The sequence below is a fragment of the Hypoxylon fragiforme genome (genome assembly GCF_022984875.1).
Source record: "Hypoxylon fragiforme strain CBS 206.31 chromosome Unknown GGS25scaffold_10, whole genome shotgun sequence".
NCBI classification, from domain to species: domain Eukaryota; kingdom Fungi; phylum Ascomycota; class Sordariomycetes; order Xylariales; family Hypoxylaceae; genus Hypoxylon; species Hypoxylon fragiforme.
The window spans coordinates 387040-412985 of NW_026054765.1; the positions used below are offsets into that span (position 1 = coordinate 387040).

Consider the following 25946-nt stretch of genomic DNA (forward strand, 5'->3'; position numbering starts at 1 on the left):
TCAAATGTGAAGTGAGATTCTATAGGCCGCCGCATAAGAAAACATACATACAAGCAACATTTTCTTCTCGTCTGTACCAAGTCTCCTCGAGGCTTATCTTGTGACCAGCAGCCGGAGAAAACTCGTGAGAGAATACGATGCCAATCAGATAATGTATACCATATGCTCAGGTCTATTTCCAAAAGATAAATAAATAAAACAACAACAACAGCATCCTGCCCATGTCAACCGAATACCAAATTCCCAATCCCGAAACTCTCCCTTCTTACTAAGTAATGAATGTAGTGTTGTCTCTGTGAGACACCTGACCCAATTAGATTATTGGCAGAGAAGCCGTGTATACGTAATCTTCTTCTTCGTCGTCGTCGTCGTAAATATAAAAAGGAGTGTGATAAAGGGAAGCGGAATGAATCAAGCATATTGTGACCGTCTGCCGTGGCGGTTGCCAACGTTGCTGATGCTATCACTTGGTGCAACGCTGCACGCCTCACCGTTCCAGTAAGCATAGTTGGTTCCGACGCTGCTCTCTGGCTGTGGGTTATGCCTAGCTGAACCGTGATTCTTGGCTACCGGGCCTCGAACAGTGGCAGCGGAGTACCGGCTGTCAGCTATGGAGGACGCTCGCGACGGCGCAGTCTCAACCCTAGCTAACCGAGGCCGACTTGCGGCTGTCGACCTATCTGATCGAGCCGAGACGTAGGTCTCAACTTCAGGCTCGCGAGGCCGTGGTGAGGCGTGTTTCGAGCTGAAGTAGTCATGATCTTCCGACTCCGGCGAGTGCCTGGAGGGTCGCGGCGAGGCGTGTTTTGAGCTGAAGTAACCATGATCTTCTAACTCGGGCGAGTGCCGACGCGAGCGCGAGGCGGGCCTCCCGCTGTGGTGGTCTCCACTATGCCTTGATCCGGTGTGGCTGCGGCGGTCCTCATTATGTCTCGATCCCCTATGACCACGATGGTCGGCCTCCGCCATTTGCCTAGGGGAGTTACTGCGCTTTGAGCCAGCGTTACTTCTATGCTCAGCCTCGGTAATCATCAATGGCTGTCTCGACGTGGATTGACTACGACCCCGAGATCTGCTGCCAGTGGTGTAGTGGCTTGAGTGACGGCTGGCACGATCATCCATATCATCGCCCGCTCTGCTTTTAGGAGTTCCAGCCTGAGAATACCCACCCCCGTAACTGGTCGGTGGGTAATATCTAGGTCGGGTGTCAGGGAGTTGGTCAGGGCAGGTCGATCGTCGCATGAATGGGGGCATCTCCTGATACGCCTGCTCGCGCTCGCGTTCTTTGTTTCCCATGCCGTAAGTCAACGCACCGGTAACAGCAGCACCGACAGCGACACCGAGAAGGGAGCCAACCAGACCGGTAGCACTGAATCCCCTCGGGCTTTCCGGTGGGGCATGTTCGACAGTCGATGTCGTAACACTTTTCTTCATTATGGTGTAAGGCTCATTGCCAGCAGCGCGGCTGCTTCCACTAGAGCCAGACGCAATGGAGCGCGAATGGGCCGGGGCAGCATTCATGTCCAGGTTCCAATCCAGAACACGGCTGACTTCTCGGGAGGAAGATTCGCTGCGACGTCCCGCACGGCTTCCAGAATGAATTACCTCCATGATGTTTCCGTCAAAATCTCCGATTCTTGCGCGGCTATCACCTATAGAGTTGGGGTCGTCGTGTATGTGAAGATAGTTGAAGTTTTTCCCAGCGTCCTCCAAAGCAGGGTTCGCTCGTAGGGCAGCTGTGTAAAAAGAATAAACCGCTGAGGGGGATGCTGCAGAGAGAACCAGATGGCAGGGTTGGATTGCTTGGCCCTTGGGACGAATGCTATTCTTCACCTCGAAGACCGGTTCAGGGGTAGGTGAACTGAGGTCACCGAAGACTATCGACGCTGAGTCGGCGGATACAAACCGGAGACCGAGTGGTTGGGTTATGGCGGCGTAGAGTGAAGCCGACGGGGGCAGGTCTGAGACTTGGAGAAACGGCAGGACCTGCATAAGGTACTACTGATTTTTGCAAGCTGCTAAATACAGCAAATTAGGGATGCTATGGAGAGATCTAGTTAGCCAACTAGCAGCGGTGCTGTGGGCTAAATAGGAAGAAGTTACCGATTAATAGTAAGATAGGGGTTCTAAGATGAAGTTCTTGAATGTAATATATTAGGTTATATTGAGTGGTAGAACGAGAGGTGTTGTTGATGTTGAATTATAGACGAATATAGAGGTTCTTCAAGTGAGCAGACTAGAGCAAAAGTTTTACTCAAAATATAAAAAGAATAAAAAGAGTTCGAAACCAAGTCTTTCTTCTTCTCCGGACAGTTCAGTAGTAACGAGAGTGGTCGGGATTCTTCAGAATGAGCAATTCTTCGAGAATAGAATGTATCAACAACAGTGGCAGACGAGTCTCTTAAAGGGAAGAGCTTCCCACAGATGACCAATAGACGAACGTTTCTCAGAAAGCTCAGAAAGCTCAGAGATACTATCATTAGGTACTGATGCAGTAGGAAACTATCCTGACATGTCTTAGCAATTCTCCGGTAGATGCGGGCCTCATCGATCGAACGCAACTGGGTACCTGACTTGGTCTAGTTGCGTTCTTCTCACTAACTCATACACGTGTAGAGCAATAGACCGAACAAGAAGCAATCCAGTGGAGTGTTGTAGTGGCAGGTGAAGGCCCACAGCGCTTGCATGCGCATCACAAACCATGGTTATCGACACCGTCGACAGATATGTACCAACTTACGACGAAGCCAGTTAGTTGATTTTGTCATAATAGTCCACAATGGATATGGGACCGATCCAAGTCTAAACGGTATATGGTAGTCCTCACAGCGCTAACGCAACGTAGGCGGCAGAGATAGGGCCAGCCTGTATGTCCATCCATCGGCTCGGGCACGGATTTGGCGATGGCTCTAAAGGCCTTCTCACCGTGGTAATGGTAGTGGAAGACGAGCTGCCACGTTAGGTTTGTGCCATATACATACCTACCTACGTACACTGGGTTGGAATTCTATATTCAAAATGCTTGGTGCTTGATGCTTGGAACGTCTGCTAAGTTGCCTGTCTGTCCGCCTGTCCGCCTGTCCGCCAGCTAACTCTGTAAAGTACACTGATGGATTTGGTCTCAAGGGACATACAAGCAGACCCTCGACGGAAAACTGGAACATCCACAGATTCTGCATATTCCACAGATGATTGGATTAACCTGGTTAGGCTAGTTGAGATTGTAAAATCTGGTTGAGAGGAGTTGTAAGTGCTAAGGTTAGTACTGTATGTGCTGGAATATATGGAATAGGTGGACTAGTGGAATATACTGTACGTGCAAGAATCTAGAAGTGGAAAAGAGGGCAAGAGGGCAAGAGGGCAAGAGGGCAAAGAGTGAAAAAGTGGTCACTATATTGTCCCCGGTCCAAGCAGAAAACCTAGAACTCACCAATTCACCTATAAACAGTTGTGCCTTCTCCATCTTCTTGTTCTGCAGTAACAGTGCAGTGACTGCAGTCACTTACCCCTGTACACCTTCTCCACAGTCCGCTTTTTCAGTGGACAATGGCACTTACACGTATTTTACCTAGGTACTACCTAGGTAGGTATGTATGTACATATACCTAGGTTACAAACCTAGGTTACATACCTAGGTATGTGATAGTCGTGGCCCAAGCCGGAAATATTCAATACCCTACATCAACCCTACATCAACCCTACATTGATGATGTACATCTACCTAACTACTTGGTAGCATTAATAACTAACCTACATGTATACTAGCACATAGTATGTATGTACATACATAGTAGTACTAGTAGTCAAATTTCAATGTTGAATATACCTAACTAGTACGGTAACCGATACACCTCATTCATACACGTGCATACCTAGGTACGTAATCTACACCGGTGGTCTAGACTCTAGATTCCAAAAAGGAAAAAAAAAAAGAATGCCTACCATGTACCTAGCTAGTTCAAAGATTTCGACTACAGCTGTTTGTAGTATGTTGTTCATGCTTGGTTGTCCATTGCAACATATGTATGTGTGGTGCTTACGAATTCCCTAGATACTAGGCAATGTATATACATGCGTAAGAACTTGGAAGGTAAGGGTCTGGTGTATGTATCTATCAATCCCTTCCCCCCCATCGGACTATTTCCCCTCTATTCCAGATTTGCGGTCTTGACCGAGATCGAAGCAACTGTGTACACATGCCTAGTAGACATATAGTAGACATATAGTATACATATAGTATACATATAGTTAAATGTATAGATATTATACCCTGTATGCTTTGTACATACCCCCACACAAACGCAGAACCAACCATATCTATCTTCATCTTCACCTTACGTCCGAGTACACGCCTGACTCTTCACGGGGGACTGCAAATACCAGGTCATAACTACAACGCGAACGTAGTAGTTAAGGCCAATGGTGAGAGGAATTGTAAAGTACTCGGGTCATGCCGAACCATTAGCTTCGCTATACCCACTTCTAACGCTGGCTTCATCTCTCTAGGATGGAAGTGGCTGAACCGCAAAGGTTCATACATCAATATGTGGAGCATTTCTCTCCACGAATCAATTCCAAGGGAGCATCCTGCATACCGGAGCAAGCCTGTCTAGCATGGAGCTGACACATTGTCCTGCCGCACAGATCAGATCCGCTTCTCAACTAACCTGCGATGCCCTACTAATAATCGGGCTATCTCTCAACATTATCAGTCTCGACTGATAGCTGTCCCACAGTCGTCAACACGAGTCTTCGTATCGAAGACGATGGGGACGTGATGTAACCAAGAAGGGAAGCATAAAGAAAAAGAGAAGGGGGTTGTGGACCAAGTTGAAGTGGCCACAAAAGACGGCGAAAACGTCTTGGATCTCATGTTGAACGCCTGATGTTTTGGTTGCAAAAACAGAGACTGAACAAAACCCGTAGACCCAAGCTCAGAGCGGGCCTGCGTCAGCCGTCATGTTGTATGGCGGGTTCCGCAAGTCAACGCCCGTGTAATCATTCATACCTAATATGTCCCACCACTCGCTCCCCTTCTCACCTTCCTTCATTCCACCTTTCGGAAGGGGCTGGCGCAGTCTAGCCTAGAGGATGTCCCAGGCATCCTCAGCAGCATGGCAAAACTTGCTGCAAGCTACACTGGCCGAGAGACTATATTGGCTAATGGATATCTTCTCATCTACGTATTCGTCCGCGAAGTTGTCCGCACCCTTAGCCATGGCTCCCACAAAGACGCATATACTCTCCTTCGGATCCAGATTTTGAATATAGTCTCGAACTCGCACCGTGCTTGAGTCAAAGCTTAGCGTGACTTTTCGACAATTGGGTGGTAAGTGATCCGTGATTGGGTTCTGGATGACACGAAGCAACTTCTCCTGCGAGTTGGTCGAGCGAATGGAAAGTCGATGGAGCAGTTGGACCATCAAACCAGCAAATCGCTTGAATGTTCGGGGGATACGGACAGTTGGCGACACCTCGATAAGGACACCCTTGGCAGTTTGAATATATATCTGCAATTTCCCTGCTTTGTTGATAGGAGAATCCAGAAGAGTGAGGAGGCACTATGTTAGTGGGACAGGCTGTCAGCATGTTGAATGCCAACTTGAGTAAAATATTGTTGAAGGGCGGTAGAATTATTAGGAGTCATGACGCTAGGCGTACCTGGTGGGTAATGTCTGGCCGGGCATCGCTAATGTCTCGGTTCATCTTGCGCATGACGCCGATGTGTTCGTCGCTGTTCAGAAGCGAGTATTTGTCCTCCCGCGGCAGGCCGGGGCGACCCACTCCGTGTGAGGCCTTGTAAGTTTCGAGGCTCGCATTGGACAGGACAACTATCAGTCTCTGGCTGTCCTTGTCATTGGAGGCGATGGGTACATGCTGCTCGGCGACCAGCTGGGGGAGAGCTGGGGGAGGTAAGGATTGAGTACCTGTGAGGGAAGGCATTGTTGTTAGAATTGATAATGATTGATATCGCAAGAAGAAGAATAGGATAATAATTATTATTGCGGGAGCTATCGAGTTAAAGCCGCATGAACCACAGGTGGTCTTAGTTTATCGTCTGTTTGCATGCGGTGTAGGTAGATCAAAGATGCAGATGGCAGCACGGCTGGGGGGCTGCTCGGAGCTACCTAAGGGTGAAGGGTGGAGTGGCCAAAGAGGAAAAATGGATGGATACCACGTTTCCCCTTTTGACATACAGCAAAAAAAACAAAACAAAACGGGGAAAAAGTAAAAAAGCAACTACTGGAACTTACGAGGTCGTTTCCCGGCACGATACTCTGTGGTGGAAGGCATAGCTGCTGCTGGTGTTTCTGGAGCGAACAGGGCAAATGGAGCAAAATGGAGTAAATGGAGCAAACGGAACTTGCAAATTCAGATGAAAATGCTCTATAAAGTTATGAGTTATGATGGACCACGGCAAATAAAACTAAATAAATGGTTATATGCTTAATGTAAGTTGTAAAGAAGGAGGGAAAATATACAGTCGGAGTCCGATGCTGACTTGCGGGTATTAGGTGCAATGAAGGATTGAAGTGAAGAGAATGGTGGTTTTTTTTTTTTTTCAGAGGGAATCAAGAAGAATCAAATCTGGTAAGAGTAAAAGAGTATCGCAGTGTGAAGAGGGCTTTTTTTGGTTTGGTCTACACTAGTAGTAGCACCCCAGTCTCCACCGATAAGGATAGACAATTGGAAGTTCCAAATTGCCAATTTTACTACACAATTCATAACATTTGAACCCCTCCATCTTAGATATGTATAATGCCCCACTACAAATGCATCAGTGCATCGGTGCACATAACTAGTTAATGGTACATAGTTACATACATGTACATTATGGCGCATGTAGTGACTATTACATGTACATATGTACGTGCTAAAATCATGTACGTAAGTGGACCATTGATCATTGAATTAGAGACTTCAAGGATCCATCGGAGTGACAGATCCACCACAAATAGACGATAGTGGTCCCATCCGGTCAATGTCTCCGATTTTTACACGGACATCTACTACATACCTCAGAGGTCTTCACAGATGATAATAACGAAAAAAAAGGAAAAAGGAAAGAGGAAATCAATGCAGTGATAATTCTGACTTAACTTATTATCGTTGCACAATTGCTACACATTAGGCTCCTAAGAGTATTACTGTTTGTTAATAGTCCAAACGTTGGAAACAAGGACCTCGGAGAAACTAAACGGGTGAATGTCTGCCTACTGTGTAATTACTTACATACTACTACCTATGTTGGTACAATGGTAGTATTCTTCTGATTGCTCGGACACCGACGTCTCCCTTAATTACGTACAATAGTTGTTCAGGATCAGAAATCCTAATTTTTCTGCTTTTTTCTTGGTACCCTCGAAGCCTTTCAGCTTATCCTCCAGGTCATGCCATTCTAAAGATCGACGACCAGCAAGTTTAGGTCACTCATGCCAATCATTGAACTTGATTCAACAATATAGAAGCTACATGTACCACTGCTTAAATAGCATGACTGGATCCATTCAGATTCGAGCAAACATACATATGCAGCATATTCTTTATGAAGGACAACCTACCCCAAAACCAGCGCCACGTCTTCTTCAAGCCTCTCCTCTTTTTTAATTCATTCATATGCTCACACATGATAGTAAGTTGACAGAAATAGACAGTGACATATTTCGCATATTTGAGTGGTGGTTGTGATTTACCTAGGCTTCCAGGCGATTTCTAAGATTAGCATCACTCACAATACATATACAGTCCCAAGGAAATCAAAATGACACGTCACATTCGATTTGAGGTATTCTATCATTATTGCTATTACTTGATTCGACTGGCTTGTTTGGATAGAGCCCTTACGTCCATCTATTTGGAAGGTGCGGGACGGATCAATTAGTTTATGTCCATTTAGATGATATGATAAGTATAAAAATAACTACTATGATAGGTATTGGCTACCGGTAGGTACCTTAGCAAGTTGCGATGTGACAGGTCCGTAACTTCAAGTTGAAGTTGCCAATTTAGCCAATTTAAAGTGGATTCACCGTGCCCGTACCCGTTCCCGGCCCCCGGGCAGATCTAGTGCCGGCATAATCAAATTTTCCTTAAGAGATGTGGGTCCATCGCACATCCAATTGGATTTCTTTGTATTTTGTATCCCAAAAGCTTTCAGACCATTTAACATTAACTGGCAAAATATCAACACGAATCAAGCAGCTCAACCACCCCGAAATTCGCACGAAATCCGCACGAAATCCGCACACACCTCGCACCCTGGGGCCACATGAGGAGAGGCCCGAGGTTTCAAGAAAGAGAGAGGAAAAAATGAATGTCACTACAGAATTGGCGGGGGCTGCGCGACATGCCCACAAGATAATGAAGGGCATTGTGGTCTCAGCTGGTCGCATGGACAAGACTGTGAAAGTCAAATTAGGAGGACTGCGATGGGAAGAGAAGGTGCAGAAGGTTAGTTTCCCCCTCTAGACCACACCCCCATTTAATTATCTTCGTCCAACAGGTAAAACATAAACTGTACCTAACCAATCTCATATATCTAGTACTTCAAACAACCGCGATGCGAGCTAGTCCACGACCCCCGTAACTCCCTACGACAAGGCGACGTCGTATCTATAACATCGTCATGGCGAGTATCAAAAGATGTGCGTTATGTCGTCCAGGATATTATAGCACCATTCGGCGACCCTATCGACGAACGGCCACCCATTCCCACTCTGGAGGAGAGGATACAAGAGAGAAGCGCGAAGCGAGAAATCAAAGTGCAGCGGAGAGACTTGACAAGATCCGTAAATAGGGAGCTACTTAGATCCGAGAAATTGGCACTGCAAGTCAATATGGCGTTGCGGCCAATTCAGAAAGCCCTCAAGACCGAATCTTCGCAAGCTACATGAATAGGCGGCGTTGATCAAAGCGGTACGTAGGTATGCTTGATGGGGATACCTACCTAGATACCTAAGCTTACAAACAAGAACCAAAAAAAGAAAAAGAAAGAAAGAAAAAAGAGTAATACCTTGCCTTGCTCGCCGTCTCGATCATTTCCTCAACTACGATGAGACGGGAACCTTCTTAGTGTATCGTATGTACAATTATGTATATGTATAAACTGATGCAACTGGAAGGGCGACACATCAACATACATATGTAACTCATATTGGTTGAATGCATCGTCCTAAGAATCGTATTTCAACCCATCCACCAGTCATCTCCTAGCTACCAAAAACGCCAATTTCCCATTGCCACCCCTTTATCTCGTTTCGCCGTCTAATAAGTACAATATTTATGGCGTGGGTGTCTCCCGTGAGGAACTTCTTACCCACCCCGTTCTCCGAATTTCCTTGCCCAATCCTCATATTCCTGAAGTCCTTCCCTACTAACACTAGGGCGGATCATACGAAGGCTCGCCTTGAAGTCTGCGAGTTCTATAGGTCGAATCTGATCCATTGTCATGTGGAGGAGAGCCTCGCCTAGGGCGCGAAGAGGTCCCATTGCTGCGTCTTTAGCTAATGCGGTGATGTCTGAGCCGGAGAAGCCTATGTAGAGATTCATCGATTAGTACTGGGCCGAAATCACGTAAGAATCCGTTCAAGGTGAAATTTACCGTCTGTTAAGTCCACCAATTCTGCAATATCGGTGTCTGTGAGGCTATGCTTCTGTTGGCCGAGCAATGTCTTCAACTGAGTGGTTCTGGTTTCTGCTTCTGGTAGCGGAATATATTGGCGCCTCACGAATCTTCGCCTTGCTGCTTCGTCAATCGCCCATGGCAAGTTGGTAGCTGCCAATACTAGTACCCTATTTGGATCACCTCGCTCCTTATTCGTTCCGCCTGTGCCTTCGCGACCCGCAGCAGCTCGTTGTAAGTCGCTCCATTGAATGAGAAACTCGGTCTTGATCCTCCTCGTGGCCTCATGCTCCCCAGATCCCGTGCGCTGGGATAGAAGGGAGTCTATCTCATCAACGAATATAATACTTGGTGCCATCATTTTCGCTAATGCGAATAATGCACGCACCAGTTTTTCAGATTCGCCGAGGTACTTGCTCGTCAGGCTACTCGCCGAGATGGAGAAAAAGGTGGAATTGGACTCTGTCGCCACGGCACGGGCAAGCATCGTCTTCCCCGTCCCAGGAGGCCCGAAGAGTAGCATGCCTCTAGCTGGTTCACGGAGGCCCATAAATAAATCCGGACGGAGGAATGGGTACACTACGGCTTCTCTCAGTGCATTCTTTGCGATCTCTAAGCCGGCGACATCACTCCAGTGGACCTCGTCACCATGCACTACAATTTCATTAAAGATTGCTTTTGCGGCCGCCTCATCTACCCCAGCTGGTAGATTTTTCATCATCGCTTTTTTCCTCTTTTCCCATCCGTCCTTTGCCTTCCTTTCTTCGTCAGCAGTAGAGTCGGCCGAGGAGCGGCCATCGACGCTAGAAGACACAGGAGACTCTTTCTGCTTGCCTTTAACTTTCCGGATGAAAGAGTTCGTCCTGATTTCTCCGTCACTAGAAGACGCATCTTCTTTTCCGTCGTAATCAGACATCTCCCGACCTACGCGCTTTCTAGCGCTGTTGGGTTCAAACGCTCTACCGTGATCTAAAGGCTTTCTCCTTACGGGACTCTGTTTCGAACTGGAACCTGCTCTCAGGGAGGCATCTGATGATACCGGTATTCGAGGAGTGGCAAACTTTGTGTCCTCTAAACTCAACCCGGTTGTTTTTCTAGACGGAGATCTCCGTTCTGCTCGAGTTGTCGAAGGGCTGGATTCTTGTCGTTCTTGGATAACTAACGCTCCTAGGGCGCTTGAGGCGGCACCTAGGGCAAGAGAGGATGGAGTAGTAGTAGATGAGTAATCGCCCGAGTTTCGTGCTGATGGTTCAGGACTCGGGCGGGTGCCAATGGGTGCAGTCCCAGAAGCTTCAGGAGAGGTCACTAATCTTCTTGTGTGGCTGTCCCAATGCCTCGAGGAACTCTTCCGCATCTGCTCCTGAGGTCGTCGTGGATCAGGCACTTTTGATGACGAACTCATCGCATCTGTCGATGAACCCCGTTCCAGGTTACTCCACGCCAAAGTAGCTGCTTTGCTAGCACCGGGACCCCTGCTTAGCTTGGATGGTGTGGATTTTGATTTGTGTGGCTTTTCTTGTCTGCTGGACCGCAGAGTCGTTCTCATCGTATGCTTCTCTGGACTAGGTGATCTAGAGGACCTCTTTCTAGGAGTAGATGTACCGTATGGAGGTAGTGCAGGTGGCCTCGCCCCCGAAGGTGATAGGTCTTGATCCATCATTGCGTTGCGGAGCCCCACCACCGCCTGTTCTGACGAGGCTCTAGAAGGGAAAGAAGGCCGCTTGGGAAGTGGTGGTTTAGATAATTCCGTATATGTTATAGCAGGTATCGTCCCATCACCAATCCAGCCCCTCTCTGGTGTATTTGTGTTTGACCGACTACTCGCATTAGTTTCAGTGGCATTGATAGATTGTGTGAGCTGTAATGATGGGTCGTCCTCTCGCGATATCCTAAGGGCTTCGAGAAGATCGATCCTTTCTTTACATTGTACTTCCAACTCCCTAAGGCTTTCATACAAGGCACGTTCTGTTTCGGATTTATTGGAGTGATTATTCTGTTTTTTGATCGCTGGAGTTTGCCGTATCTGGTCGAGGGCGTTCCTCCAACATACCATTGCCTCTTTTTCGTCTCCCTAAATGTATAACAATAACAGGTGTTAGTCTAATTGGGTTATTCGTAGACGATAATTTGGGCACATGTTTCTTTCTGATGGGATCTTCTGATGGGATAGATAGCCATACCTGGCTCTCGTAGTAGACGGCGGTTGAGCATTTCAGATAAGTCTCGTCATACGTCTTTTGGAGGCTGGAGACGCTGCTGGTGGGCCACATTGCTTGTGTTGCAGCTCAGCTCTGGGGGAGTGTTGTTTATTCGTTGGAGGGCATCTGGGTCTTTAACGATGTCGTGATGTCGCGTTCACAGGGGGTATGATGGAGTTGGTTTGAGGTACCCTATATTGTCGCATTGCAAGGGTGAAACCATAGATTCATATGAAGTAGGGCTGGGCTTAGTGTTTATTGATGGTATCGAATTAGACACCGAAGTTTAGTAGGTAAGGTTGGATCTCCAGATGTCAATTCTTGAAAGTCGTGCACGTCTTTGCACACCAAATAATTAACATGTTGAAAAGGATCCAGTGACGTCGCTCCATGCTGTATACAGTGGGGTTCCAAAGTTAAAAGAAATAGTTAGTACTTATACATTTATTAGGTAAGTCAATAACTACCTTATTAATCAAATGCAAAACTGCTAACCTAGTTAGTTACATACCTAGCAAGGAATATGCAATACAGTGAGGTATATTCAACACAGTACTCATATGCATACCTACCCTACCTAGAGTAGGTAGATATTCTTAACCATCTTCCTCCTCATCCTCGTCTTCGTCTCGAGGGAGTTGTAATCCCATCATCCCGAGAATGTTACCTGCAGGCCCAGCCATTCCAGCCTGGCTCTTGAAACTTTCTAGTAAATTCTTGGCAAGGTTATAGTCGACATCAACTTCCTCATCGCTACTTTCTTCTTCTTCTCCTTCTTCTTCTTCTCCTTCTTTGGCCTCGTATTCTAGAATAGCCTTTTCTTTGCCCTTATAACTGCCATCGTCTCCTGCTATAACACCTTTTGGTGCTTGGGGCCTGGGGTCAAGTTTAAGTGCACCATGTCCCTTTAGTTCAGCCTCCATTTGAGCAGCCAATTGCTTGATATCCTCATCTTCGTCCTCTTCTCTCTCCTTCTCCCCTTGAACAATACCGCCTGTGGTAGTCTTGCTTGAAAATCCAGGTCCACCTTCGTATTCATCACTCTGTATAGATGGCAACCCCATCATCTCTTTCATCAATTTGGAAAATTGTTCTTCATCGAAACTGACCTCTTTGTCCTCGTCCTCACTCTCTTCATCTTCATCCTCATCCTCATCCTCGAGATCGTCGTCCTGATCCATATCTTCCATATCAGCGCCTTCTACACCAGCTTTTTCGTCGTTTAGAAAGGCCTCAAAGCGAGAGACAATTTTCTGAAGATCCGCCTGTGCTGCAGCATCACCAAACCCATTACTAGCCCCCTCCCTAGACCCACGATTTCCTTGCAACTCATTCTCAAAGTCGTTGAAATTGATGTCTAGCCAGGATTCATCATCTTCCCTGTGCACGTCTTCCCAAGCTTCCATATCCTCGTTCGTTGGAAGTACATCAGCGCCATCTTCTTCCATATCCTCCAGAAGCATGGAAAATTCACGTGCCAGCCGGTTATCCCTTTTATCTGCATTGGTAGCAAGCATTTCAAACCCGCTCGTTATCTTCATGCCGATTTCTAGATGTGCCAATGCTTTTTGTGTGCTTTCGGTAGTAGAACTGTGTTTTTCGGCGGCCTCGAAAATGCTGCTCCATATTGGAGGATATGCAAAGCGTTGGGATTTGAGCTGAGCGAATAGTACCTTGGTGAACTTCACGCTGATGGTCACCAGATCCTGAGGGGGGAAGTGCGGGTTTCCAGATAATGAAGCAAGTGGCTTCATTGCGGTTGGGTTTCGCAGGTAGAACGCTTCAACGGCAGGGGCAATGGTGGAGGGCCTCTCGTGTAGGATGTACGCCAGTTTCCTAGGTATGGTGGCCAATGAATTGTGAATCGAATCTGTGATCTGTCCGGGGTATTTCTCTAGCCTGTAAAGGGCTTCGGCTTCAACGAAGGTAGAATGTACAAGATCATCTGGGTTTGACTGGATGTATCTGACAGCCTCTGCCAGGGATAATGCAATCTTTTTACCCGAGCTGGCGGCAAGAGGAACTATGTAAAGCATCCCATCATGTATCCATGCTCGGTTATTGTCTATTTCTGGGCTTAACCATTTTGGCAAGACATTGGCGGCCTCAATGAGCAGAAATTCGCCATCGCCGTCAAAAATTCTCAGCCAGAGGCTCGGGAAGGACCTAGTCAACTCCCTCAGTATGTAGACTATGAGCCATTCGTCTTCGATTGAATCTCCATAGTCGGTGACTCCTCGTAGATAAACTAGGTGTTGATCTCTTTCGATACGGAGCTGGAAGGAGTCCCGTTGCCATATATATCCTTTAGCAACAGTATCGCATAGGTTTATAGCCGCCTTTCGAACAGCTTCTAATTCAGGGAGAACATTTCGGGGTTCGAGTTTATTGTCAAGAATGAACAATAGATACTCCACACAGTTCTCTGGGAGTTTCCTGGGAAATTCTCCGAAGCCATGCTCGGGGAAGTGGACTGCCTCTTCGACATCCATGAATGTGACCTCTAGGTATGTTTTTCTTTTTTATTTCCTTTTAATTTGAAATTTCATGAATTCTTGAATATTAGATGTTTGGTACTAACTAGTTAACTACTAACTACCTACTAGGTATAGTTATGTATGACATTGTATGTATTACTACCTACTAGTGGTAGACAATTACTACTGTTTAAATAGATAAGATCTGCGCATGGGGTAAATGCGGGGCAGTCTAACTTAACACATACTAAACTGCCTCAATTATCTCATATATGCACTTATAAGGTAGTTATAGTAGATAGCCTGATAGCCTGATAGGGTACAGTACAGTAACACGTTCTAGCCTTAGATACTGGTCGCGTCTCAAGTCGCGTCAGCCGCCCAAATTGTAATATCATCCTACCTTAATTCCTTCAGACCATTGACCCTTACCCTTATCTGACAAACGGTCTACTCCTAACCGCCCGCTACTACATACTTAGTACCACCTATTTGGGTCTCATACCAACAATCCAAATTCTACAATTTGTATCGTTTGTCTCAGTCCCAATCCATCCCCTCTTTCAAAGATCAAGGGAGAAAAGGGAAGACCAAAAAAAAAGAAAAAGAAAGGCTCAACACTAAATATCATCCATTACTTACCCACTTGCCACTTACTCGTTATAAAATTCAATTGAATTAAAATTGAATTCTATCTGGAAACAAACACGACCAATTGGCGAAGTGGCCATGCCCTCCGCCACTAATAAGCGCTCTCGTCGCGCTGCATTCGACGACGACGACGACGACGAGGGCAATGGCAATGGCAATGGCGTTACCATTGTTCAAGCTAGCTCCAGCCTTAAAGGCGACACTGTAAGTAGCAATTCCTATAGTGGCCCCATGTGCTAGCTTTTAATCATGTATGCGTAGCAGCGCAAGAAAGTACGCATGTCAAACGCAGGCCCCAGCAGTAAATCAGCGCGGGCATCCCGCCGAGAAGACACTCCTGTTTCTGGCGACGAAGATGACGTGATGCAAGACCGGGAAGAGACTCCTACCCCACCGGCTGCGACGCAGTACGAGATGATGCGCGATGATGGATTTAAACATCTAGAGAATACCGATCTAGACGACCAACGAGCAACACAGCTTTTGAAAAGCCGCCCGCATACCCTCGGCGAGAACCAGGTAGCCCTCAACGCTATTATCGAGAAAATTGTCTGCTGCCAGTTTATGTGCCATACGCGATTGAGTGTGGAGCTCGGCCCCCTACTCAACTTCATCGTAGGAGAAAATGGAAGTGGCAAGAGTGCCGTTCTCACCGCCATCACCCTATGCTTAGGCGGCAAAGCTAGCGCGACGAATCGTGGTGGCAGTTTACGAAGCTTTGTCAAGGAAGGCCAAGAGCATGCCTCCCTAGAGGTCAAGATCAAGAATCAGGGTCCTGATGCTTACAAGCCAGATCTATTTGGACAGTCCATCATTGTCGAACGACATTTCAGCAAATCTGGCTCCAGTGGGTTCAAACTGAAAGATGAGCAGGGCAGAACCATCTCTACGAAAAAGGCTGATGTGGACGACGTTGTCGAGTACTACTGCCTCCAGGTCGACAACCCCCTTAACGTACTCTCTCAGGACAATGCGCGCCAGTTCCTCAATGCTGCTACCCCGGCTGCCAAGTACAAATACTTTGTTCAAGGAACCCAACTGGAACAGCTTGATCAAGATTATCAGCTCCTCCAGGAAACCCTCGAGGCTAACGAGACGAGATTGATCGCTTACGAGGAAGATATTGGACTGCTAAAAGAAAAGAGTGAGAAAGCGGTCAAGCTAAGAGACGCAATCACCAAGAGCGCAGAGATGCGCAGACAGTCCAAGTTGTACTCAAACCAGTTGGCATGGGCCCAGGTCATGGAAGAGGAGAATGATCTGCAGCGGAAAGAAGACGCCATAATGGCAGCCCAAGAACAGATCATCCGGACGGAAGGGACGATTGAAGAGAAGACCCAGATTCTTGCCACAATCGACGATAAGATCCGTGAAGCGGGGGAAGTATTGGGCAACCTCCGCCAAGAGGAAAGCCAATTCAAAGAGCAAGAAGATGAAGCCAAGTTCAATTACAACCAGGCCAAAGGTCAAGTGGTGGAGATACATACCCAAGAGAGAGACATTCATCAACAACTTACGAATGCCTCCAAACGGGTCAAGGATATCGAGAGAAAAATACGCGAAGAAGAGCAACGCCTGGAAGACGTGAATGGCGGAGCTCTTGCTGAGAAACAGTCAGAGCTAGACAGTGCCAAAAAAGTCGTAGAAGATATCCGGGAGGCCTTAAAGGCTCACAGCAACACTACTCCTAGTCTCCTCGAAGAACTGAATGAAGCTCAAAAGAAGGTGGCAGAATCCGACGAGCTCGTCGCACAGAAGAAGAAAGAAGTGTCGGATGCAGAATCACGACTGCAAACTTTGTCTCAAAACCGTGGCGATCCGCTCGCTGCGTTCGATAGACAAATGCCCCAGCTTCTGCGAATTATTGATAGCGACAGTAGCTTCTCGCAAAAGCCCATCGGCCCTATCGGCACCTTCATCCAGCTAACGAAACCTCAGTGGTCAGCCATCCTTGAGAAGGTGTTCGGAGGTAACCTAAACGGATTTATAGTCGCGAGTAAGCGTGATCAAACACGGCTATTCTCTCACATGGAACGATTGGGAATCCGAAATAGCCCCATCCTCATAAGTTCGGGGACTTCGCTTCGGAATTTGAAGGAGCCAGACGAAAGCTTCGACACGATCCTAAGAGCGCTGAAGATTAGTGATCCACGCGTGAGAGATCAGTTGGTTATCAATCACAACATCGAACAGACTATTCTAATCGAGAACCGCTCAGAGGGTGAGCGCGTCATGTTAGACGGACAACCACCGCAGAATGTCACCGCCTGCTTGTCATTCCAGGAAAAGAAACGAGGCCACGCTGTACGAATCACAAATCGCGGTCAGAGTTTGGGCACCACCCCAATCGCCCCCAGCTATGACCAAAAGTCCCGCATGAAGACGGAAGACGTGGAGTCACAAGTTAATTACTTTAAAGACACCCTCGACCAACTTCGGGCGGAGTTTCGAGAGTTGGACATGGCGAGGAGAATGGTGCAGCAAGCGGACCAACGTTGTAACCAGAATCTCAAGCAGCACAAGAAAGAAGGCATGACGCTCGAGAAGAATTTGCGCAACGCTCAAGCACAAGTCACGCATATTGAAGAGGAACTTGACAAGTTTGAAGGCGTTGATAATAAATTGCAAGGGTATAAAATGGATCTCCAAGAAGCTCAGGCTCAGAAGGACCACTACGGAAACCAGTATGGCGAACTAGCCATACAGAAACAAGAGATAAACAAGGAGGTAGAGGGCCTCAAGCAGGTCCTCGAGCAAGCCAAAATGGCTGCGCGAGAGCATAAAACAAGAATCGTCAAGGCCGAAGACAAGACCAAGAGATACGACGAGACCCGACGGGTAGCCTTAGTTGAGAAGAACCAAGCTTACGAGAATCTGGGATTGGCAAAGGAGGAAAAGGCTGGTGCAGAAAGAGCGAGGCAAAGACAGGCAGACCTTGTGGCAGATTATATACGACAGGCAAGCGCTGTCGCTCCTGAACGAGCTTACATACCTGAAGGGGAAACCGTTCGGAGCATCGAGCGCAAATTCGAGTCCATCAGGGATCAGTTGAAGAAGATCCGTGGCCAGTTAGGTGCATCGGATGAAGAAATCCAGAATCGCGCGTCGCAAGCAATCTCAGAATATCGGGAGGCTAAGAAAACCCACAAGAATCTAACTTCGCTTGTTGATGAATTGAAGAAAGCGTTGATGGATCGGCTGCGCAAGTGGAGAACTTTCCAGCGGCTCATATCTGCGCATGCTCGATGCAATTTCAACTATCTGCTCAGCGAGCGTGGCTTCAGGGGTGAGCTTTTCCTTGATCACAAGGCCAAGAGACTACAAGTTCAAGTCGAGCCCGATGAGACGAGAAAGAGTAGCTCGGGCCGAAATACCAAGACATTGTCCGGTGGGGAGAAATCATTCTCTTCTATATGTCTTCTCCTCGCCATCTGGGACGCTATGGGATCTCCCCTGCGGTGCCTTGACGAATTCGACGTGTTTATGGACAATGTTAATCGTGCCATTAGCACGAACATGTTGGTAAGTTGATTTATCCCGACACCATCGATGATATTATATTAACCTGTCTGGGTAGATAACGACGGCTCGTCGATCTGTTGGCAAGCAATTCATTCTCATTACCCCTAATGCTATCGAAGGCCGAGCAAAAATCGACAAAGATGTCAAGATTATCAGGTAACTATATTTTATCTTGGTTCCTCGAGCGTATATTGGCCGTAGTAGGACTGACTAACTGTGTACTAGACTCACGGACCCTCGACAGACACGCCTGGCAGACCATTAATGCCACAAGTTGAATCTCTTTTCTGAGTTATAATGATACCCTCCCGCCATGAATTTGTTTCTGGTGTCCATTGATCCGGTCCGGGGCGTTCGGAGGCTGTGTTCGGTAACATCAAGGGATCCCACACGGGCATGTTTGTATGTGCCGAGGGAAGGAAAGGGTGATAGGGTGGTTATAGGATTGGCTCGGTGGGCTAAGGATTCGACAATAGATGGTAATGATGGCTTCATTGCTGTATTATGAGATAGTGTACAAATAGTGGCGAGCTCGCTGTGTAAAGCTAGTTGCTTCGAAATTTACCTCGAATGCTGCTGCAGACCAACCAGTTCTGAGGTGATTGTGAACCCCGTCTTTAATGCGTGCGCATGGGAATTTCTCTATGTACATATAGTACATGTGTGTGTGTGTGTGTGTGTGTGTGTGTGTGTTTTCATACGAGGTAGTTTGATTTTTTTTTATCTCACCGGCTCTGTTACGTAAACGGGTATGCTCTATATCCTAACCCCTTTACTCCGAAGCACATTCACGCCAGCGGAGGCGGTAAAGCCTACCCACTGGGCAACGCTGCCCAGGGTCTTCCCCATCTTGTTCGTCTCGTCGAGGCGGCGCTGCAGGAAAGCGCGGGTCTCGTCGTAGCCGGGAGACCGGTCGTTGGTCATGAAGAGCTCGGACGAGGCGTAGATCATGGACAGAGACCCGCGCTTCGTATACCAGGATGGGTCGACCGAAGGATCACCGGCTAGATAGTATATCTCGTCTGCCAGTAGTGCTAGCTCGCGTAGAGACGCGGGGACGTGCGTGGGTTGCGCCATTACGGCTAGAGCCTGTGGGTTGGGGGTGTCTGGGTTAGCTGGCTGACAGACTGGATGGAGAGATTTGATGTAGGGGTCTTATAAAACGGAGAGGAGCGGAGCAGGGTATAGAGTGGTTACGCATTGGCCATTGAAGCCAAGGAGCGGGGAGTGGCTATTGATGTATGGGTTCCGAGACTCACCTCTTGCCAGCGGTGGTTGACGTCCTGGTTCGCTAATAACCTCTCCCACGTCAATCGCTCGACCTTGTCCGGAATTTGCACCGACGTAGGAGCCGCCCCTTCTTCGCCCGTGGCATTGGCATTAAATATCTCCTTACTACGCGGGGCCAAGGCGTTCCGCTGGGTGACGAGGTGGTACCGGATCAGACTGAAGGGACCCTCGGGAAGTAGATTGGTGCTGATGTCGAGATAGCCGGCGTCGCGGGCGCCGAGAGATAGGGCGCGTTGGGTGAAGCCGTGTTCGGGGACATGACAGTAGGCGGCGGATAGAATGGCTTCCTCGGCAGGGTTGTATATGCTTTGCGGCTGGGGGTGGTCGTGGGAGTAATAAGATCGGCGCAAGACAGGCCCGTGAATGAATCGTTGTTGGTGTTGAGCAACACGCCGCGGGACGGTCGCTAGTCTGGCTACAGCCCGAGACGGGGCCATGTTTATTTGGATTTGAGGTTTGAATGGATTAATGTATGTATGTCTGGTGGTAGTAAATAAAATGTGATGCCAAAGCTACAAAAGCTAATTAATACATATAATACATAGTTATTAGATACGTACATTTTTAGAGATGGACGATCTTTAAAGTTTTGGCCGTTCGATCGGCCGCAGCTGTCAATTGGATTCGGCCGAAGCTTGGACCGGAGATCTTCCGGCCCGCCTCAAGATACAACTTTGAACTTTGAACTTTGAACTTTGAACTTTGAAGACCAAGTACATAGTTATGTACATACTACATAGAACCTTAACTTCAATGTTCAATGTTCAATCTTGTCAAGTGCCTTTGGTACATACACCTTTAAATACATCATTGATACATCCTATTATGTACATGCGCATACATTAACATTGAATGATACTACTATTACTACATGTATGTGATACACATCATGGATGTATTACATAACAGCTTTCAAGGACAGACGGGGGCATATAAGTACACACTTCGACTCTTTCTGTTAGTCATATCTCAGTTACTAAACAGTCTGAACCCCCTACATAGGGATTTTAAGTATCTCGTAAGTAAGTATGTACCTACTTAAGCAGGCCTGGAACTCATACTCTATTAGAAAGCAAAGCACACCCGAAGTCTCGACATGGTCGTACGCGGGAAGTATATAATAGATTGTTGTCCAAAGAACATTGAAAGGAAGAGAGAACAGTAACTATTTGAAGAAATGCGGCTCATTTCATGTACATATCAAGTTCTCCCTTCGCTCTCAAGCCTTTTCTTCTTCTCTGTGGCTTCCCTTTGTCCTCTTTATAGACACGTTGTTGTAGGCATGTAGGCATCATACCTACAGTGTAGGTAGATACCAGGGCAGTGATGTGACTTATCTCCACGGGAGGTTGCGCCAGCAGCCCTACTAGCATCCGGTAGGGGCGGTCAGTTTTCTCATTGGGTTCTATGTTTGTGCCGTGTGGAGTGGCGAAAAACGTGATAAGAGAACTTTTGTTCCTCAAGTACCCGAACAAGTCGGTGGGACTAGGTACTAACCTAAGGTTAGGTAGCTTCAGTCTGCTTCGTTATACAGTTATGTATTAATGTAGGTATTGAAGCAGTGGATGTAGCCCCGCCGACTTGTTAGATATTTTCACTCATATCAACACCCCGGCACTACCCATGAATAGGTACTTTCGCTGGTGAGATGAGCACCGTGGTTCTCCATTGGATGAGCCAACGAGTTGCATACGCATATCGTTGCCTTATTGCGAAGTAGGCAATGGGTTGGGGCGGGATAACAGCCGTCCTAGAGTTTAGGCTCCCACCATATAGCAAATATCTAACATAAAATATCTAAAGATGTACCTGCCAGGCTTATATGCTTAGCTGCATGGATGAGTAAAGGTCCGGAAAGTAGGTATCCCGTGTCTAGCTCCGTAACAAAGATAACGATGATGAGTGTGATATACTGTAGAATATACTGCAGAAGTCTCCTTGGTAGCTCATCCCATATTTGAGACTCTTGAGTACTTAGCCCGGTTTAACGATGGTACATTTAGGATATGATTGGGAGCGATCCCGATAGTTCGGGCTTCCGAACCTGTCGTATGAGGGAAGAGGTGCGGGACCGTGTTCTTTCCTCTCAACAGGTGAACCTTGGATGTGATACTACGAAGTCATGGCTAGTAAAGGATTGGTTTAGTAGCACCACATCTGCTGTGTCACCACCTCATCGCGGCTGAGAACGAGTATTGGCTCCGAGTCCTGGAGAAGCGTCACATAGTGAATGGACCAGTCGCCAATCGCTATACAGGCTTTCACCTGGGCGTGGGAATAGAAAAATTATCCTTACGAACTAGCAAATAAGTCGTGGATTCGGTAACGATGATGCTACCTTAAAGTTCCCTGATTTGATTTAGCGGGCAGCGATGGTGACAGCCTTGTGTCGTTAAACGACAGTGCCTCGAGTGTACTATGTATACCTCGAGTGTTTCGAGTGCCAATATTGGCAGCGGAAGAGCAAGGGAGCCTTTTCATGTTTCCGCCAGGATTACCTAGGTATCTAAGCATACCTCGCTTTCAAACGATTACCTTTCCCCCATGGCGGTGAGCTTGGTAAGGTCTGGCTCGGACGCTTTCCTCGATCGATTCTGCAAAGCATCGTCTAGGGGGCCCCATTGATATGATATTTCTTTCCAACTATGGCCCCCTTAATGCGCTCTGAAAGGCTACGTGATAGGAACCATTTCTCGGGCATGTACATAGTAGGGGAAGACGCCGAATCCCATATGTACCTATATTGGTGCGACCTCCAATAAATGGGCGTAGGTATTCTGCCCGCTAAGCAAGTTCCTGCCGGTCAAAGGGATTCGCTACTGCGGCACGGCGTGGAGCACATAAGAGGTAGGAAAGGGGTATGAAAGGGATGTACCTAGGTATGTATGAAAGAAGACCTACACCACCAACTCGCTATCGCATCGCCTTGCCTGCAAGGGGGAACGCTTCCCTAGGTACCTAGTAGATATGCAAGTATTCTCTGCTTCATGTTCCCAGCACATGACGACCAAGTCACCAAGGACCTTCGTAAGTAAAACTTGGTGATTTAGCAATTGATTGCTAAGAACTCTCCATAATAATAGTAATAAGTACCTACCTACCTACATACACATACATACATACATGTACGTAGTAGGATATTATGCGTGGACTCGGAGTCGAGGGCCACAAGGCCCTTGGTTCTTCGCTGCAGCCGGCCATTTAGGGACCAACCATGGCAGCCATGTTCCTCACAAAAGTGACAGGTCAGAAAAAAGAGAGAGAGAAAAATCGAACTAGGCTCTTGGCCTTTAGGGCAACAAATGATGGTAGATTCTTTGCGTCTCGAATCGAAACACACCATCAACTTTCAAGCCAAGTGGGTGGACAGGCAAATAAATATGCATGGGAATGCTGGGAAACTCTTCATACAGTATGTAAAACATACGGACTTATTATGTATACTTATACTTTCTTATATGTGTGCCACTGTGTCTTCGTAGGTTGATATACAAGTCCCGAAGGATGAGAAGAAGCGCAGAAGCAGAAGCAGAAGCAGACGCAGGCTACACATCCTGCGTACGCGTGGTTACGTGCCTGCATATGACAGCGTACCCTGGGCTCGGATACGACTGTGACAACGATCCTTGACACTGGTACGTACAGATGAGGAAAATGGGGGGGGGGGGGAAGTTTGGATTATGAGACATCCATGGCTGGCATGGCTGGCATGGCGGGCCAATGTCTCTAATACGATGGCTACGGCACCAGCCGCCATAAGGAAGACTTGCTTGCATCGATTATTATGTGATTTGCACCGCTTGATAGACGCGTGAAGAATTAAGTCGTAGGACTGCATAGAACATATATATTGTGAGAGCTAAACGTGGAAAGTGAAAAGTGAAAAGTTAATGTGAGAGAAAACCAAGGGGTGCTAGATAATATATGTGTATCATTAATGGGTTTAAATCTCGGTTGTTGTTAGTCATGGTTAAAAACTTCAAAAGTTGTGAAGCTTGGGCCACTTTTGACTGGGGTAAGTTGCTACATATACCTACTAGGTTAGGTAGTTATGTAAGTTGGAATGGGGGGTCCCAGGCCCTCCAAGTCCTTCGGCCCCCTGTAAAGTAGCGTCTTTTAAAAGCCAATAAAAGTGCGCGGTTCAACAAAGGTTCCGCTTTTTAATTTATGTGTTTATGTACTTCCACTATTACATTTTTTATTTTTTATTTTTTTATTCAGCCAATCAAATCTCATCACCTCATCAGCTGATCAATCATATTATTTGATTTTTGTTACAATATCTTGCAACATTAGTTATATGTATACACGAAACACCATACAAGGACAAATCAACAACTGCTTCAGCTGATCCAAATCGAGCCTTTTGATTGGACGCAAACCCCTCGTAAGTCACGTGACATATTTGAAGCGGCTCAAACGGTTTTTCCGATTGAAGCTAACGATCCAATCAAAAGGCTGCTTTTCGAAAAAGCAGGTAAAGCAGTGGATCAACTCTTGATCCGATTGGCTATTTAAAGCTAAATGTACTAGCTTAAAACGGCTAGTGGAAAGGCTTAAAGCCTTTTAAGCAAGCCAAGATTTATCCGGATCCAAATGAGACGTTTGTCCGAATTAAGCATATTATTTGTATTAGGACCGAAATCAAAAAAGCTAAACCCAAAGGGGAATAGTGGGATGGTTCAATTGGCTGGATTTGAGGAGCTATGCTTAGAATGGCAGTTGGAGCTTTTTTAACTAATTAAATTGTAGAAATTTATCTCTTTCTTTCTAATGTACCGCGCTATCTTAAAAGCGGCTAGACTAGATCCATTAATAGACAGGGGGCCAGAAGACCAGGAGGGCCTGGGACCCCCCATTCCAACTTAGTACTATGTAGGTAACTACAATATGTGCATGTAGTTACTGGCAGTCTGGCAGTACTGCCCCTATAGTTAGCAGTCAGCGGTATACCTACCTAGGGTACTATGCATGTATTATACATATCATGTACATAATCCGAGTCATGTATTCATGTATACTTCATTGTTGTACGTACTACTAGGTAGTTACATAGTTTCATGTACGAAGTACTTGATAATATCAGATACATGATATATTACACATTGATGTAGTTAGGTATATTTTCAGGGGATAGTTATACGTACACAATACTACTAGGTACTAACTAAGTAGTATATTTGATGTGCCTGATCATGTTCCTAGTACTACGTGTAGGTATATATTCGTACATAGTTAGTTTATGGAAGGAATACCGATATAATGCCAAGGTTGTGCTCCTTGAAAGATTTGGAGCGGGAACTATTTTCATTCATCCTTGCTCACTACAGACCTAGGGTAGCCAGTTACATCTACGCCTATCTAGTTACTAGTAATCTACTTACCTATTATGTAGGTACCTTCCTATGGTTCAATGTTAGTAGAATGTAGGCTGGACCTGGCCGGTAGCCCTAAAGGTTAGAAAGTTGCCTTATGCACGTCCCGAATAAGGCAAGCATATGCTTATTGGTAAGGCTACCTATGAGATTACAGAAGTGATTTAGGGGCCGGCAACTACTAGGTATGTAGTATGTGTTGTAGCTTAATTACCTAGGTACTAGGTTAGGAGTATCATTGATACTCAATAACTACTGAATACATACTCAGTACTTAAATATAGGTACTGCATATATTTGTATATACATATGTAAGTGACATTACCTAGTATTCACCTCTGGCCATTGAAACATCCTATATCCCCCCGAAGAAGCAATGGGAAAAAGCTCAAGTACCTATCCTAAATGCCTCATCATCGACCTTTATATACAGATACATGGTGAATATGTACCTAGAGGCATATTCAATGTTGTGTTGAAATGTATGGAATGTGCTTACCCGTAACCCTAATATCAGTGTCGCTTTGCAGTCTTCGAAGCACATCGGGTTACAGCCTTGGCGTATTGTAGCCAGTCAATTATGATTCTGAAAGTGCCGTGCCAATGCACTTGAACGACGGAATATGTATTGGATAAGCTGGTAAATGGGTAGGTATATGGATAGGAGTTTGACCGGTGTAGAATATCCTACATATCAAGGTAGCCACGTAAGCTCTGGCTGGATACCTGCCTTGGAGGCGTAATGGAAGTTGTGAAGAAACTGACGTATAATATATAATACATACAAACATACATAGTAATGTCTAGGTTA

The 25946-nt window shown here is 46.6% G+C and overlaps 7 protein-coding genes across 7 annotated transcripts; 2 read left to right on the plus strand and 5 right to left on the minus strand.

The window, feature by feature from the left end:
* Position 1: 1 nt before the first annotated feature.
* Positions 2 to 2299, minus strand: GGS25DRAFT_75390 (uncharacterized protein). Its single transcript, XM_049265999.1, has 2 exons — positions 2104 to 2299; positions 2 to 2041 (listed from the first exon to the last, which is right to left on the minus strand). Exon 2 carries the CDS (start codon positions 1990 to 1992, stop codon positions 412 to 414), a length of 1581 nt encoding a protein of 526 aa, XP_049112042.1. The 5' UTR covers positions 1993 to 2041; positions 2104 to 2299; the 3' UTR covers positions 2 to 411.
* Positions 2300 to 4848: 2549 nt separating this feature from the next.
* On the minus strand, positions 4849 to 6438 carry GGS25DRAFT_75422 (nucleolar essential protein 1). Its single transcript, XM_049266000.1, has 3 exons — positions 6255 to 6438; positions 5662 to 5927; positions 4849 to 5561 (listed from the first exon to the last, which is right to left on the minus strand). Exons 1-3 carry the CDS (start codon positions 6292 to 6294, stop codon positions 5085 to 5087), a joined length of 783 nt encoding a protein of 260 aa, XP_049112043.1. The 5' UTR covers positions 6295 to 6438; the 3' UTR covers positions 4849 to 5084.
* A 1872-nt stretch (positions 6439 to 8310) lies between these two features.
* On the plus strand, positions 8311 to 8894 carry GGS25DRAFT_526001 (nucleic acid-binding protein; the record flags this gene model as incomplete). The annotated part of the gene is made up of 2 exons (XM_049264904.1): positions 8311 to 8451; positions 8544 to 8894. The coding sequence occupies 2 exons, from the start codon at positions 8311 to 8313 to the stop codon at positions 8892 to 8894; spliced, it is 492 nt and encodes a 163-aa protein (XP_049112044.1).
* Position 8895: 1 nt separating this feature from the next.
* GGS25DRAFT_75442 (AAA-domain-containing protein) lies at positions 8896 to 12013 on the minus strand. Its single transcript, XM_049266001.1, has 3 exons — positions 11803 to 12013; positions 9602 to 11693; positions 8896 to 9533 (listed from the first exon to the last, which is right to left on the minus strand). Exons 1-3 carry the CDS (start codon positions 11890 to 11892, stop codon positions 9313 to 9315), a joined length of 2403 nt encoding a protein of 800 aa, XP_049112045.1. The 5' UTR covers positions 11893 to 12013; the 3' UTR covers positions 8896 to 9312.
* A 240-nt stretch (positions 12014 to 12253) lies between these two features.
* On the minus strand, positions 12254 to 14380 carry GGS25DRAFT_509426 (SGT1-domain-containing protein). Its single transcript, XM_049262561.1, has one exon. The coding sequence runs from the start codon at positions 14310 to 14312 to the stop codon at positions 12417 to 12419; it is 1896 nt and encodes a 631-aa protein (XP_049112046.1). The 5' UTR covers positions 14313 to 14380; the 3' UTR covers positions 12254 to 12416.
* Positions 14381 to 14560: 180 nt separating this feature from the next.
* On the plus strand, positions 14561 to 18854 carry GGS25DRAFT_75488 (P-loop containing nucleoside triphosphate hydrolase protein). Its single transcript, XM_049266002.1, has 4 exons — positions 14561 to 15152; positions 15210 to 18470; positions 18526 to 18626; positions 18696 to 18854. Exons 1-4 carry the CDS (start codon positions 15027 to 15029, stop codon positions 18733 to 18735), a joined length of 3528 nt encoding a protein of 1175 aa, XP_049112047.1. The 5' UTR covers positions 14561 to 15026; the 3' UTR covers positions 18736 to 18854.
* Positions 18855 to 19095: 241 nt separating this feature from the next.
* On the minus strand, positions 19096 to 20610 carry GGS25DRAFT_75523 (ubiquinone biosynthesis protein COQ9). The gene is made up of 3 exons (XM_049266003.1): positions 20321 to 20610; positions 19730 to 20240; positions 19096 to 19559 (listed from the first exon to the last, which is right to left on the minus strand). The coding sequence occupies exons 2-3, from the start codon at positions 20195 to 20197 to the stop codon at positions 19227 to 19229; spliced, it is 801 nt and encodes a 266-aa protein (XP_049112048.1). The 5' UTR covers positions 20198 to 20240; positions 20321 to 20610; the 3' UTR covers positions 19096 to 19226.
* Positions 20611 to 25946: the final 5336 nt, after the last annotated feature.